Source organism: Mesocricetus auratus, unplaced genomic scaffold (assembly GCF_017639785.1).
Source record: "Mesocricetus auratus isolate SY011 unplaced genomic scaffold, BCM_Maur_2.0 Super-Scaffold_4256, whole genome shotgun sequence".
Classification (NCBI taxonomy): domain Eukaryota; kingdom Metazoa; phylum Chordata; class Mammalia; order Rodentia; family Cricetidae; genus Mesocricetus; species Mesocricetus auratus.
The window spans coordinates 130,639,528-130,656,564 of NW_024429182.1; the positions used below are offsets into that span (position 1 = coordinate 130,639,528).

A 17,037-nucleotide genomic window follows, 5' to 3' on the forward strand; every position below is an offset into this window, starting at 1 on the left:
CCATGTCTGCGGAGTTGCTGTGGTCTCAGGGTGGTAAAAAAGGCAGTTAATGGCTAGTGAGTTTTCCCAGTACCACAAAGGCCCATTCTCACAGCACCATGTGTGTCCCAAGGAGGATGCAGTCATTGAGCGATAAGCAGCATGCCCACAACTGCTCACCACTGGAGTCTTCTCTTCATCTGGGAATGTTGTGATCCCTCCAAATTATTAGTTATTCTTTATATTTATGTGTATGTGTTGGTGACAGGGGAAAGCACACATGTTGACATCAGAGTACAACTTGTAGGAATCAGTATGTGGGCATACAAAAAGAAAAAGGAAGAAGGAGAAGAAATAATATCCACAGTAAGCTCTGAACACCCAGTGGTTAGAAGTCAGGAAGGTGAGTAAAGCAGCAGGACAACGGTGGACTGTGGTGACAGAACCCTAGCAACTGCCTTTCTGCCTGAGGGGAAGGCACAACACACAGCCTGGGTTCCAAACCCGAGACAGGGTTTCTCTGTGTAGCTCTGGCCTGCTTTGTAGACCAGGCTGGCCTCAAACTCAGAGATCTGCCTCCCTCTGCTCCTGAGGGTGGTAGTTGTTGGGTTTTTTTCCTCTTACTCTTTGGGAGCCTACCATCCAGCTCCCAAATAAATACACAGAAACTTAATTCTTTCTTAGGAATGCCAGCTTAGCTTGTCATGTCTCTAGACAGCTTTTCTTAAATTATCCCATCTACCTTCTGCCTCTGAGTTTTTATTTTTCTCTTTTTTATACCTTTCTTTATATCTTACTCTGTAGCTGCCATGCGGCTGGGTAGCTGCCCTGATGTCCTCCTCTCTCCTTTTCTTGCTCCTCCATCTCTCTTCCCAGATTTCTCCTATTTATTCTCTCTGCCTGCCAGCCCCACCTTTTTCACTCTCCTGCTTACCTATTGGCCATTCAACTCTTTATTAGACCAATCAGGTGTTTTAGGCAGGCAAAGCAACACAGCTTCACAGAGATAAAAGAATGCAACACAAAGCAGGTGGTGGTAGCGCACGCCTTTAGTTCCATTACTCGGGAGGAAGAGGCAGAGGCAGGCAGATATCTGTGAGTTCAAGGCCAGCCTGGTTTACTGAGCTAACTCCAAGACTGCCTCCATAGCTACAGGGTTCTATCTTAGGAAAAGAAAAAAAAAAGTAATGCATCATTACAAAACAAATATTCTACAGCATAAACAAATGTAACACATCTTCAACTAATATTCCACAACACTTATGTGCTGGGATTAAAGGTATGTACCACCACCACCCAGCTTCAAACAGGTTTTATGACTGGCTCAGACCATTCTTCCACGTGAGGCTTGGGTTTTGACCCCTACACTCCTGCCCTCAGTTCCTTCTGTCTCAAGCAAGCAGACCTTGAATGATGCCAGGCTACCCGTCTGAGTGCTTACTGCCCTCAATTTGTCATACGTAATTTCCACAGAGCAGTTGTTTCTTTAGCTGCACTAAGCTGCCCACACCTTGATTAGCTCAGGCTTTGGATGACAGGGACACAAGGATGAAACAGACTGCATTGATTAGCACTGAGAAAATTATTTAACTCCTCTAATATTCAGTGCCTGAAAACCAAACTACATGCTTCATAGGCACAGTGTTAACCTGTGGATCTGAAGATACCACATGGTAAATGCTTTTCCAAACTATTATACAGGTGGCATCTCAATACCTAAAACCCATTATTTATATACCAGTAACACCATTACTCCATAGACATCACCATCAAAACCTGCCAGGAAAACCTAATAGTACACAAAAGCACACCCTTCAAGTACCTTTTTTCCTATTTAATTTCTACTACAAATCAACACTGCCACTTAGTTGAGAGCCACTTAACACAACTCAATCTTTCTAGACTCCAAGCTTTAATGAGCTACTTGTTTCTAATGCCAGTGCTGTGTCCATCCCAGATCTCCCCTCCAGACATTGAGCCTCCACATTGCCCAGCCTGTCCTTGAAACAGAAATCCTCCGAATTACATGAGTACTGCCAGGCCAAGCTCCCCAGTAGAGTCCTACACAAAGACTGTTTTCTCTTTTATATGTCAAGAGAGACAATCCACATACTATTTTGCCTCTATAGACTTCTAACTTTCTAATCAAGTATGCTATTCTGGGTTAATTCTGTTTTACTTTCCATGACTGATTCTATGGCAAGAGTGTTCAACATCCACCATGTAAGCCAAAGCTGGCCCGAGTTAAGAATGGTTTTGCTGTTTAAAACAATTTGTTAAATAATATATAAAAGTCAAAGAGTGTAGCTGGGCATGGTGGTCCAAGGCTCAACACTCAGGAGGCAGAGACTGGTCTACAAAGTGAGTTCCAGGACAGCCAGGTCTACGTATGGAGAACCTGTCTTGAAAAACAAAAACAAAACAAAACAAAAAAAATCACACTGGGACACATACACACATATGTAGCCAGCAGTCTTGCAGAAAATCCCCAGCAGGTCCTCTCAAGGACAAATGAGCCATATGCATAAAGGAACACTGGCAGCTCAAGACAGGATTTGTTGTTAGGTTTGAGATAGGGTTTGCTACCTAGGCCAGTCTGGCAATCCTCCGGTGTCTGAAGTATTTACAGACAAGAACCACCATGCATGCCTACCTGTTTTCCTTTGAGCAATTTATTGCAGTGTACTTGGGCTTCCTTAGGCAGTCTCGCTACATAGCTCTGATGAGCCTGGAACTCACCATGTAGTTAAGGCTGGCCTCAAATTTGCAGTTATCCTCCGGCCCCAGTGTGGTGATATAGGCACACACCACCATAGTGTGCTGTGCTATTTCTTCATCCTACTAATATAGCAACTAAACCCCAAAGAGTCTGTCAACTTAAAGTCAGTGAGACTATCTGCCACTAGCCATGACAAATAAGTAAAATAACTGGAGACTGAATGACAAAAAGCTGTTTAATGCCTGACAAAGTCAAGCTCACAAACAAATTTCCTTGAGTTTAATAAAGATGCCAAAAATGTTACTTTTCAAGTATTTAACTTTTTTTTACAAAGTTCTGTACATAAAAATAAATATACAGAAGCAAACCCCATCAACTGTTTACATCAGTAATCCTCACTGGTGGGCTCACCATTTATAAGGAAGACATCATTCAACGCATCCTGACACAGAGACTGTCCTGTCAGCAAGGACTTCTACCCCAAAAGATCATCTCAAGGCCTCCTTTACAAAGTCTGCTGAACAGCAAGAGGCCTTCAACCTACCAACTAGCAAGTAGCCATGAAATTAATGGCTGTCTCATCTCTAAGTAGAGTGTGGACCTAATGGCAATGTCTGTATCTCCTACTGACCAAAGCCCTTAAAATACAGGTAGTTAAGAACGGAATAAGCCCCACCTCTCCTCGGCTAGTCACTGTGAAAGCGTGCGTAAGGCAATTGAGTTGAGGGTTAGGGTTCACCTTGCTAATGTCAAGTGACACTAACAAGGCTCTTAGCTTCATCCACCAGATGATGGGCCCCTGCGTCCAGGTCTCCAGGAGCAGGTTCCACCCCCTTCACCAGTCAGAGGGTTATAACCTGGAAGTGAAAAGGAAACAGAACCATTTTGATGGCTGGAGATCAGGAAACATTCTATATTAAAACTATACCTACAAATTATGTAAATCACTGCAAAGATATAGATTCCATCTTCATGGCCATTTCCAAGGGACTTTAGCCATTATATAAAAAAAATAGGTGGAGACAGTTGTGGTGCAGCCTTTAATCCCAGTACTTGAGAGGCATGCAAAATAGCCAGAAATTACCCAGGATAGCCTGATTTAATTATATGAAGCCTCCAATTCCAAGTGGTATAGCTGAGGAAAAAGGCTTCCCCAAGGGAAGTGTTACAGCTCTGATCTGAGAGGAAAATTTCCCCCAACACAAGTGTTGTAGCCCTAAGGGGAAATCCCCAATACACATGTTACAGCTCTGAGGGGAAGGCTTCCCCAATGGAGGTGTTACAACCTTCAGGGGAAGGCTTCCCCAGTGGAAGTGCTATAACTCTGAGATGAAAGGTTTCCTGTGTAGAAATGTTGCATCTCTGAGGGGAAAGGCATCTCTGGCAGTCAGGAGCCAAGAACACCAGAAAGTCACACCACACAACAAACCTCACACAAGAGATTTATTGGGAGAGACACAGAATGTGGCTGCCTCTGCTCAGATGAGAAGCAGCAGAGAACGGAGCATGAGGCAAGCGTATACAGGGTTTCTTGGGGGAGGAATTTTCCAGGGTAGGGACTGGTGAGATTTCAAGTCCTGAGCTTGGCTTGAGCCCAAGGATTGGTGGATTTTATGCTCAGGGACTGGAAGGTTTTGGTAGGTTTTCAAACATGTAAATAGGCTTGAACCTTTTACCCTACACTAATCATAGTGCTTAAAAGAAAGTACACATTTCAAAAAAAGGCTATTGAAGCTGCAGAAAATGGACTTTTAAAAACAATTAAATGGCCAGATGTGGGGGCTTATATTTGTAGTTCAACTCAGGAGTTGAAGACCTTGCATAAGGCCAGCCTTGGCTACACTGTGGTCTCTAAAACAGCCTAGGCTAGAGTTTGAGACCTTGTCTCAAAAACAAAACAAAAGCAAAGCAGAACATTTTAAAAGGGTGTGATGGTCCAGGCCTGTGATCTCAGTCTTTGGGAAGAGGCAGCAAGAGGATCAACAGGTCAAGGTCACCCTTAGCAACATACTCAGCTGGAGGCCAGCGTAGGCCTAAGACCGGCTCAAAAATGAACAAAAACCAAACCAAACCAAACCACCAGAATGGAACTTTCCACTTCCAGTAGTCAGAACTGGGTCACCTACATCCTTTTTCCATGTCTCCCTCCCGCATCATATCCTCACAGCCAATATGGATAACCGGGTCTTTGCCAAAAGCTTCAGGCTCAAGTTAGCCTTATGTGGGTTGGCACTGCCCCTTGCTCACCATGAAATCTCACCCTGAGTCAGTTTCCTCATTTGCAAAGCCAGGCTGTTTAGGCTGGCCCTAGCTCAGGACTACTGGACAGCACAACAGGCCATGTACAAACTGAAGTGTCGGGTGAGCCAGGATGAGAGTAATTAGCTCTGGAGGGGAGCAGGTGAAATACATAATACACAATGTTCCATTCAGACTCAGCCTGAATCACAAAAGATTGCTAACTTCTCTGTTCATGTGTCCCATCTTCCCAAGATGTGTGAAATCCCTCAGGGACAAAATGACGACATGCTGCTAATGGTGTCACCTAGAGTGTCTAGTCATGTTAACACAGAAAAAAGGCTGAGTGAAAATCTGTCTATATCATGAGGAGGTTTACTTGTAGGAAATAGGGCAGCACTGTTAGTCAGACATGGAGAGTCTTTGGACACTGCTCTGTCAGACAGACTGCTCTCATCCTGGCTCTCCTTTCCTGTCACAGGGCTATCTCCGGAACAGGAAAGAATGTTGAATCCAAGTACAACCATTCTAATTGCTCAGTGAACAGCCACAGAGCACTCCGAATTTGCCTCCTGTATCTCTACAGTCCTAAACTTGGGGACACAGAAACAAAGAGACTTTTTCCTCACTAGGCAGCCTAGGCTGGCATCCTCGGGACAATTGTGCTTCAGCTGCCCAAGAACAAGGATTACAAGTATACATTCCATGCTTAGTGGGAAAAAGGACCTGAGTGCAAACCCCTAGCACTCGTACATGAAGTCAGGCATAGTGATACTCACACTTTTAAGTTCAGTGTTTAGGTTCAGACAGGACTGCTGAGGCTTCCCAGCTGCCACAAGAGCTCCAGGACAAGGGAGAGACCTTGTCTCAGGGAATAAGGTGGAAATTATAGAACAAGACATCTAATGCCCTCTGGCCTCTGTGTACAAGCATGGACGCGTGCACTGACATACTGAAGGGCAGAGACACCACACACACACACAGAAAGTACAGCTAAAAAGACAGATCTTGTAAGTGTTAACATTTCTAAATGTGTCACATGGCCAGGCTCTTACCACCTCCCCGCAAAGGCTTTTTGTCAGATTTTCTTTTGGGGGTGACAGATGAAGCAGAAGGCCCAGGACTATCTTCTTCCTGTTTGAAGATATACAAGTTTAAGACTCAATACATTCTACTCAGGGCTAGGGGTACAGCTCAATATGCCATGCTCTGGGTTCAATTTACAAAACCACAAAACCAGTCCAAGCCCCAGAATTCTCCACGGCTAATTGCCATTAGCTCCAGTTACCTGAGGCCTTCCTGTGTTTCTCCTGTAACTTCTGCCTTCTTGCATGCTGTCCCACATCTCAATCTTCTGTCTCCTTTTCTCTTCTTCAAGCTAAGAAGAATCACACACACAAGGAAGCACAGATAGGAAACACTCATAAGCTCCGACTGCTCTCAGAGAAAATGCTCATTGAGAACTTTTAATTCAAACATCTCTCAAAACACGTCTTTACTTTCATTTATTCCTTGAAGAAAAAAAAAAGTGGCTGTGCAAACCTGTAACCCTGGCACTCAGGAAGATGAGAAAAGGCTTTTGAAGCCAGCCTGGCCTACACAGTGAGATCCTATCTCATAAAATCTTTATTAAAAAGTATGGAAGGGACTGGAAACATGACTCAGCAGTTAAGAGCACTGACTCCTCTTCCACAGGATACGGGTTCAATCTCCAGCACCCACATGATAGCCCACAACTGTCTGTAACTCCAGTTACCGGGGATCTGGCATCCCCACACATACATGCAGGCAAAACACCAATATCCATAAAATAAAAACAAAGTTTTAAAAAAAGTATGGAAAAAGAAACAGTGATTCCATTATTCCAATCCACCCTTATCAGTCCATTCTGGCAATGCAGAAGAAATGACCTGGAATGGTGTATGTGGCCTGTTTTATGACCTGGCTGTGCCACTTAGTCCTTTTGCCTTGGGCACTGGATCATAGGGCAACAGATTGCCAAGTGCATTACAAAGTTAAGCACTATGGAAACATAAGGGAAATTAATCACCTCAGAAAAATCACACTTTGCAATGAGTCCCTGAGAAACCTGTGGTAGGTATGGACCCAACACATGTGGCATTTGCTTCTGCTTCCTGTTCCATGACAGTAGCCATTTTTTTCAAGCAGCCGAGCATTGCAGTGGGTATGCATGTCAGAGGCATGCAATCTCTCATTTCTAAAGGAATTCAAATCCAATGTAGTCCATCTGATCCTAATTAAATTGTGATGTCATAAGGACACGTGATAACATGCATTATAAGCACATATTCTGCAAATTCCTCCATGGTATGCACATCTCTTACCAAACCTGTCCCTTCAAGCTTCCAGTGCTTGTAAGTACAGGAAGTTCAGAAAGAACCAACTACCTCTTAACATAAAGGTTGCTTTACATGTCTAGTTACATCAAGAACATCTAACTGAGCTGGGTATGGTGGTGCATACCTGTAATCCCACAATCCCCAGCTCTAAGGAGACAGAGGTAGACTACTAAGCTAACCAGGGCATGCCTCAGAAAAAACAACAAAAGAATGTCTGACCCATCATAACAAAACCAAAACCAAAGAGGGGTGGTGGTGGGGGCATTTAGCAAGGTGGCTCAGCAGGCAAAATGCTTGCTGAACAAGCAAACAAGCTTGATGACCTATTTGACCGCCAGAACTCAGAGCGGAAGGAGAGAATAACTACCGTATGTTGTCCTCTGATCTCCAACTGCACACCATAGCATGGACATGCCTGCACTCACGCACAGATAATAATTTTAAAATCCAAAATGAATAAGTAGCAGATATATTCAAGGGTTACCTATAAGATATCTAAGCTAACCATAAGCTAGGCAGATGTGATGGACAATCGAAAAACATGCACATACTATTTCCATTTCTATTCAAAGAGAACCATACAATATGCTCATAAAATATTGGATAAAATATATCTGTAAAAATGCCTAAAAAAGTTTAACATTACATGGTATACTTAGGAAGTAAGTAAGAAGCAGGGACAGTGGAAACTTAATTTCCATAGAACAAACTTCTATGCCATAGGTTTTTAATTATTAACTTTAAAGTCACTGGTGACTAAGGAGAAGATGGGCAACTAACTTACATAAACACTGAAGACTGCTATTGGAACAAATGCCTCAGAGGTGGGGTGGGTGTATGTTTATGTCTTACTATGTCCTTTCCTTCTAGGTCCCAGCCAAGCTGGGAAGACCAGACCCAAAGGGATGACCAGGCAAAAATAAGAAAAGCTGCCGACTGTGGCAGAAAGGCACACATCCCTGGAAGCCCCAGTGGTACGACGAAGACTCAAAATTCTTTGAGATCAAATTCTCTGGTACTTCCAAGCTGGCAGAGGGCTCTATTTGTGATGAGACAGCCTGATGAGACAGCTCTGAAAACTTCTGGCATGACAGATCAGCTCAGTGCTGGTATGCAAATATGATCTGAATGAACTTGCTCTCCAGCTGGTGGCAATGTTTGTGATTGCTGTGGAATCTGTAGGAGGGGCAGCCTTGCTGGAGGAAGTTATGTTCTTGAAGGTGGATTTTGAGGTTTTATAGTCTGGCTCCTTTTCCTGTTCTCTCTGCTGCTTGTGTAAGCATGGAACGTCATCAGTCTGCTTTCTGACTGCCAGGCTGGCCTCATGCTCCTGCTGCCATGACAGACTGCATCCTCCCCCAGGGACTGTACACCAAAATAAACCCTTTCTCCCCAGCTGCTTTTGTCATCCCATCATAGCAACAGAAGTAACTAATACAGCAGTCTTACTCCCATGAGGACCAGAGCAACCTATCTGGTTGCTCAAAGCAATCCTTTATTCCTCCTTCCCCTCCCATGAAAACCCATGATTAAAAAAAAAAAATCCTCAAAATTCCCATCTTCTGGGCCACACCTCCATCAACACAATCGTCATCTAAGCCTTATACTGCATTTTCTTGCTCTCCTGAAAACCACTGCAGTGTGCCTAAACCAGGTCACATGCAATACACAGCTTCAAGCAAAGCTAAATGTGGAACTTGCAATCCCAGCACTTGGGAGGTAGGCAGGCTGGTATCTACCCTGGTTCCAGTGGCATGTGAACCATGCACACAGTTTTGTTGAGTAATACTGCTATAAGGAAACACTTGAAGGCAAGACAGAAAGAAGAGATATACCTTTCTTCAAGAGTATTTCTCCCTTGGCAGTTCAAAATTGTACAAAGCAAGCATGCTGATCCACAGAAAACTAAAGGAAATTAATTCTTGATATTCACCCAAAAGACATGCATTCACTCACCCACAAACACCGTCCTCATGTGTCCACTGTAGTTATGTATTCACACATCTATTCCTAATTAGCATATTTTGCTTTATATCACCAACATTCACATGGTAGACTCTGAAATGCATCTTGAATTTAATGAGACACAACCCTGCTCTATAAGCTTGCAAATAACAGTAAATATATTTTATGGACTGTTATCACTCATTCTTGAACAATTAACTTCCTCTAGGTAAAGGCAGTACCCTGAAAAAAAGCAAAGGTAGATGTGTAGATTGGTGACAGAGACCTTGCCTAGCATGCTCGAGGCCCTGAAAAAACAGAAAAGAAAAACCGAACACATTCATTGTTAAGTCAACCCAGTTCATACCTGTCTTAGTTTTTCCTTATGTTTTTCAACTTGGGCATTTAGATCTTCCTGCATTCTCAAACGAGCAGCTGCTAAGGCTTCTTGTCGCTTAACAACAACATCAGGTTCTAAAACAGCAGAAGAAAAAATTAGGTATGACTTCTTATGAACTAGTATGTAAATATAGAGAGGTTCAAAGTCAGAAAACCATCACAAAACATATCCTTGCATACTCATAGTAGAACAATAAATGCGCTGATGGCCACCTGAGCAAGCCTCTACTATGCAATGTGGACATCTCACTTGCCCCTGATCTCTAGGTTGACCAGCAGTCCACAAAGCAAAGCTGAAGGCTTTTGCATCTTATCTATCACTTGATTAGCCCAAATCTATGAAAAGAGGTGTAAGATCCTGTTCCAACAAAGAAAAGTCCTTCCAACTAGCATTACAAATATGAATGTCCCAGTTTAACTTACTTTTGGTTGAGATGGGGTGTCATGTAACCTCAACTGGCCTCAAACTCACTATGTAGCACAGAATGACCTTAAAATTCCTGACCCTCCTGCCTCTACCTCCCAGTGTGGGAGAACAAAAGTTTGCCACCATACCTACTTTTATTTGGTACTGGAGACTAAAGACCAGGCCTTATGTATGCTAGTCAAGCACTCTACCAGCTGAGTCACAGCTCCAGCCCCAGCTTACTGGGATAGGGTCTCACTATGCAGCCCTGGCTGACCTAGAACTCTCTTTGTAGACTGGGCTAACCTCAAATTCATAGAGATCTGCCTATCTCTGCCTCCTGAGTGCTGGACTAAAGGTGTGTGCTCTATATCTGTAACACAAAAGTAAAAGGACCCAGAGACTGATATTGGGTTCAAACTTCAAGCTGAAGCTCAGAAAAGCAAAGCAGCCGGGCCCTAGCTCTCACTCTACCTCAGACTGAAAGGTGAGCCTGGCTCCACAAAACCTCAGACTCTAACCTCTCCCCATCGAGGCTGGAGAATCCTGAGACTTCAATGTCTTCCTATCCTCAATGTGGCTGCAGAATGAATGCCTGATACTGAGACCTTGCTCCTGTCTTATATACCTCCCTAGTGCTGGGATTAAAGGCGTGTGATCCCAGATGATGAGATCATCTTTGTGTGACCTGTTTCTCTTTAGGACTGGATCAATCTTGGGTGGCCTTGGACTCACAGAGATCCATCTACCTCTTAATCCTGAGTCCTGGGATTAAAAGTGTGTACCACCACCTCCTTCTGGCTGCTGGGATTAAATGTGTGTATCACCATTGCCTGACCTCTACAGCTTGTGGCTGACTTTGCTTTCTGAATCCTCAGGGAAGCTTTAATAAATCATAAATTGTATATCACCACATATACCCAACCCTAGTTTACATTTTTACCTAGCTGTAAATCAGAGCTTTCTACCCTAATCTCAGTACTATAGTAATTCAGATGAATGGTGATCTGTATTTCAGTCATACAGCAACATAAAACACTTAACATTTCTTTTAGACACACCCACAGAAGTAGTTTCTAGCTAGAATGGCTTTCCTTTGAGTTTTTTTTTGTTTTGTTTTGAGACAGGATTTCTCTGTGGCTTTGGAGCCTGTCCTCTTGTAGACCAGGCTGGTCTCGAACTCACAGAGCTCTGCCTGCCTCTGCCTCCCAAGTGCTGGGATTAAAGGTGTTAATTCCAGAGGTTCCTTAATGGATGTAGCTAGAGCACCAATAGTTAGGTTTTCATTTTAATCTTCTCTAAAGTTAAGAGTCACTAAACAAGATATGCATTGTTGTGTGCTACACACTATTGGGAAACTTTTGGATCTCGATAAATCTTTCAAAACCCAAACTCAAAGGCATAAACTGCTGACACCCACATAAGTAAGCCACAGGTGCCTTCATTTCTATCGCCTGACACTAACCCAGAACAGCCTCAGCTTGGTCCAGCTGCCTCTGCCTCAGTGCCCTCAGTCGGACTGTAAGTTTCTGGATGACGATGTAGAGAAGGATGCAGCTGAAGAGGATGTACCAGCCATAGCTGGCCAGCAGGGAGCCCACTGCAAAAAAGAAACCCAATGCCACTGTTAATAATACTCAACACGCATGAATCATGGCTCCTGCCTCCATAACCTGCACATAGCTGAGGAAATGGACTCCTAAGCAGTTGCTATCTGGGTGAGGGATGTAAGGATTCCCGGAATCGCTGGGCACACAAACTTCTCAACCATCAGGGCGCTCGGGAGTAGCCTGGAAGGTGCCGGGCACAGTAGCTGGGATCGGAAGGACTAGGGGGACCTGTCTATCATAGATTCAGGAAAGCAAGGGCCATCCAGACTCCGGGAGCTACACTTTGTAAAGGAGACAGCTGTGGGTTAGGGTTGTGCGGAGCGACACGCCGGCCGGAGGACTCCATCACTGCAAAGGGAAGGTGTTAAAGACTCTAGCGAACCAAGTCCGCGAGCGCCCGCCCAGCCAGGGCGACTTCGAGGAAGCAGTGCTCGGGCCCAGGCCGCTGTCCCGGCCTGCCCGCGGCGATAACGCCCAGCCTCCTGGAGGCCGACCCACCGAGCATGGCGGCGCCCGCCGCACGCCCCTCCGCCCCTCACCTGTGACGTGCAGGAATCTCAGGCCCTCGGTCTCCAGAGCCGGGCGCGCGAACAGAGGTTCCTCGGCGTGCTCCATGGCTGGCAGCTGCCAACGACTAGCCCGCCGCTCTTCTCAGCTGGCAGCTTCCGGTTCGGCCCTATGTACACGTGGCGCTCCCGGCCGCCGCGGTCCTGGCCTATCATGGCTCAAGCTGTCTCGACGCTCGACCAATCACAGAGGGGGGTGTGACTTCAGGGCGGGGCTAGAGGACGCCCAGGCGGAAGCACGTTTGACTTTTAGGGGGGAGCTGGCGGGTTTGGAATCTCTGGAAGCTTGAGCTTGATGCTCACAGCTTAGTGCGGATAACCGATCTTGTGCTGATTTCCTACCGACCTTATGCTTGATGCTGATTGGACACCAAGGACCAATTGGAGCCTCCTTGGGATGAGATTTGCATTCCAGTCCCTGTCATGGGGCCAGTGAGGGTTGCAGCATAGGTCCTCTCCACAAACGTGAGGAAAGCGATCTAATACTCCAGTGACCCAAAGTTACTTCTTTTTTTTTTTTTTTAAGATTTATTTATTTATTACATATACAGTGTTCTGCCAGGAGAGGGCACCAGATTGAATTGTAGATGGTTGTAAGCCACCATGTGGTTGCTGGGAATTGAACTCAGAACCTCTGGAAGAGCAGTCAGTGCTCTTAACCTCTCTCCAGCCCCCAAAATTACTTCTAAGGAACCAGAATCCCAACCAAGGGAAGGAATTAATGTAGTAATGATTCCAACATGTTTAGACTCTTACTATGTGTCACATTACCGGTTTTTGTAATGCTTCCCAGCAACATACTAGGGAAGCAATAAAGGAGATTGCTGAAATTTGAAATGGAAACGATGGAATCAAATTTCCAAAGTCATAGGTTAATGAGATTAAGAAGGCATCAATTGATCGGATGTGGTGGCGCACACCTTTAATCCCAGCACTCAGGAGGCAGAGGCAGAGGCAGATCTCTGTGAGTTTGAGAGCTAGTTCCAGGACAGCCAGAGCTACACAGAGAAACCCTGTCTAAAAAAAAAAAATAGCAACAACTTTATCTGAGGTGTTTAAAATCGGGAACTTTGGGAAATTATATGAGGTCAACGTAGAGTTCTTCAGGAAAAAGGAAACCAGATTTCGATGTACTCTACCATGACATGTCACAGCCAAAGGGCCCTGGAAGAATTTATATCATATGTTGTGGATTTTGACTCTCCAAAATGTCATTGCTTCATAAAATTTGTCAAATATCTTGCTACAGTAACAGTAAACTAATGCAGTGATTCCTATTGAAGGACTAGTGTTCATGGGGCAGAGAGAAAACCCTAAAATTGCTTCACATTATCAGCCACCTTGAAAATGGACTTTACAAATCAGAAAATTGATGGCCGAATATTATCAGTTAAGATATAAAGCTAGCCATCAATTTGCTAATTAGTTTTATATTCTCAGTGTTTTCCTCTTAGTGGTAAAAATGACCACCCTATATAAAAACTTTGGGTATTGGCCCCCTACAATCTATTTCTGAGCTACACCCCCAGTTTGAACCATCACTCTTAAGGTGATTTCTCACTTGCTTAGGCTTTGTCATACAAATGCAAGTGAAACATCCTGTTAAGAGTGAGGAGGCTGCTTCATTGGCCTGTTTACCCAGTCCATTAATATCTGTAGTCATGATGATAAGTACTAACATTTAGTTTCATTAAAAAGAGAGGTGGAAAAATTAAAAACCAACAAAATGCCAGGCATTGGTGATGCATGCCATTAATCCCAGCACTCAGAAGGCAGAGACAGGTAGATCTCTGTGTTTGAGGCCAACCTGGCCTATGGAGGGAGTTCCAGGACAAGCCAGGGCTATACAAAGAAACCCTGTCTCAAAAAAGAAAAAAAGTGGCCGGGCGTTGGTGGCGCACACCTTTAATCCCAGCACTCGGGAGGCAGAGGCAGGCGGATCTCTGTAAATTCGAGACCAGCCTGGACTACCAAGCGAGTTCCAGGACAGCCTCCAAAGCCACAGAGAAACCCTGTCTCGAAAAACCAAACCAAACCAAACCAAACCAAACCAAAACAAACAAAACAAAACACATATATGAAAATGCCATAATGAAATATTTTCCACTTGGGATTTTGTAATGTAAAATAGAAACTAGAAGCTATTCATAAAGAAAATGCACTAAAAATATACAAAGTAGGACTAGGATTGTTTCTCAGTTTGATCAAGTGTTTCCTTGGCTAGCATGTACAAAGTCTTGGGTTTAAAGCCCTGCACTGCCCAAACTGAGCATGGTGGTAAATGCTTCTAATCCCAGCATTTGTGAGGCAGAGGTAAGAGGATCAGGAGCAAGGTCATCTTTGGTGTCATAGGAAGGCCACACTGGGAAATGTAAGACTGCCTCAAAAATCAAAACCATGGGAAACAGAGGCAGGTGGATCTCTCTCTGTGAGTTCTAGTCTAGCCAGGGCTATATAGTTAGCCCTTCTCAAAAACAACAAAGCCAAACAACCAAACAACCAAAATCATATATAAAAGGTAGCTTTGTTTACTATTGGGAACCATAGGTGTGCACAGTTAGGTGTGCACAGTATGATATTCAACTAACATGTAAAGCATTTTGAATCAGTGCCATTTAAGCTTCTACAAAACTGCCCCTACATCTCAGGTGTGTTGTTTTTGTCCCCTTCATCAAGTGGTAGCTATCTAGAACCCCATTTAACCCAGCACTTGTACAGCTCAGGTGTTACTTGCAAAAATAGGACAAAGGTGAATAGTATCCACAACTCCCACTATTGGTTATGTAGACTAAATGCCTGTCTTTAAACTTCTCACTCCATCCTTCTATGGGTACTTCTTCTTCTTCTCCTCCTCCTCCTTCTATTTTATTAATTATACAGTGTTCTGCCTGCATATGCCCTCATTCAAGGTGGTTGTGAGCCACCATGTGGTTGCCGGGAATTGAACTCAAGGCCTCTGGAAGAGCAGTCAGTGCTCTTATTCTCTGAGCCATCTCTCCAGGCCCCTATGGGTACTTCTTATAGCTAAGTCCTTCAGGGTTAGGTGAATTTCCCCATCCATTGTGTTTAGCTGGATGGATTGCTTTGGTTAATGGCAAGTAAGCAGAAATGTTATCAGTTCTGAGTAGTTTAGCCAGTTGTCTGAGGAGAATTAGGCACAGAAAGCCAGCTACTCTAGTTAATCACAGATGTCACAAGATCTGCACAAGACTGGTTCTTAACATCCTACCACTGAAAGGGAGAGGTGCTAATTGGGGCCTACCTGACTCCCTAGTATTTTATTAGTTAATGGAGGAGTAAGAAACATTCCCTTCAGCGGTGTAGCCATTGGTAAGGTGCTCATGTTCCCATAAAAAACTCTAACTCACTAAGTTCTGCACACAAAAAGGGAGTGGCTAATTAGGAAGAGGGAAATAATCCTAAGGACAAAAGAAGGTAACAGGTGTGTGTATGATTAAAATACACTATATACATGTATGGAAATGTTACATGCAATTAATAAAGAGCAGAGTCAAATATGGAAACCTGTAGATGATGTGGCAGTAGTGTTGGCAAACTGCCAAAACTTTCTGTTTTACAAGGTAAGAAGCAACTACATAGGACCGGGGTGTGGGAGCTCAAGAGTTCAGAGAAGGCAATGAAATGGCCGTTCTGTTCAAACATGAATTAGGCCCAGCCTCCTTCTGTGGACACTCTTAAATAAAAAGTGTCTTGCCTGCATATGCGTGTACCATACATCTGCAGTGCTCATGGAGGCCAGAAGAGGGTGTTAGATTCCCTGGATCTGTTCCAGAAGGTTGTGAACTGCAGTGTTGGTGCTGAGAATCAAACCCCCTGGGCCTCTTTGAGAGTATCAAGTCCTTAAAATCACCACACACGCACACACGTACGGACGCACGCATACACGTGCACGCATGAATGGAGATCAGTTCTATCTGTTCTATCATGTGAATCCAGCGATCAAGTTTCAGGTCTTATAATCATATCCATTAATTCAATCAGGTCGAGTCTCAAAACTAGGGCATTCACCAATTATATAGAAATACTAGAGCAATAACACTCAAGATCAGGTGTAATCTTAGTTGTTGGGGAGTGGTGGTAGAAGGGTTAGCAATTCTAGGCCAGTTTCAGCTCTGTGGCTAGTTGAAAGCCAGCCTGGGCTACATGACATGAGACATCATCTCAAATTAGTATCTTTTCCATGGACCCATTCTCGCAGGTGATGCATGACTATCAGTTACTACAAATCTCTGCTGGAACATGGACAATAGTAGCCTGAATAAAACTCATGCTCTATGAAACTATGCATTGAAAATATTAGGTTCTAGGGAAAACAACATGTATTGAGGTGAACCTGATCAAAATGATTTGGGTCCTGAGACACACAGATGGAAGAGGAAACCTCACTTACCTCAAGCCAGCTTTGCGAAGTCCTTGATAGGGACAATGGCACATGATGTAATGGTGTGCTGGTTTTTTTCCCACCGACATCAAATACTAAATTATCTAGTACTGACACAGTTCTGTTTAGTCTAGACTAACTCAGTGCATGCCTAGCAGCCTCTATCATTCTCAAATGCTGTAGTGCAGCCCAGGCCTGGGTTCCAAATAAGTTACTTTTAATAAAAAAATGTGCAATACAAGTTACCCCAGGCTGCTGGGTGGTGGTGGCACATGCCTTTATTCCCAGTGCTCCGGGGCAGAGATAGGCAGATCTCTGTGAGTTCGAGGCCAGCCTGGACAGGGTGAATTCTTATCAGCAACAGGGGCTGGAACATGAACAGAAAGGCTATGGGAGCAGTACAGGCACCTCACT

At 44.2% G+C, this 17,037-nt stretch overlaps 1 protein-coding gene across 1 annotated transcript; it reads right to left on the minus strand.

Annotated features, from left to right (window-relative positions):
• Positions 1–2,919: 2,919 nt before the first annotated feature.
• On the minus strand, positions 2,920–12,351 carry Selenos (selenoprotein S). The gene is made up of 6 exons (XM_005084423.4): positions 12,195–12,351; positions 11,511–11,645; positions 9,608–9,714; positions 6,225–6,314; positions 5,992–6,070; positions 2,920–3,555 (listed from the first exon to the last, which is right to left on the minus strand). The coding sequence occupies exons 1-6, from the start codon at positions 12,268–12,270 to the stop codon at positions 3,476–3,478; spliced, it is 567 nt and encodes a 188-aa protein (XP_005084480.1). The 5' UTR covers positions 12,271–12,351; the 3' UTR covers positions 2,920–3,475.
• Positions 12,352–17,037: the final 4,686 nt, after the last annotated feature.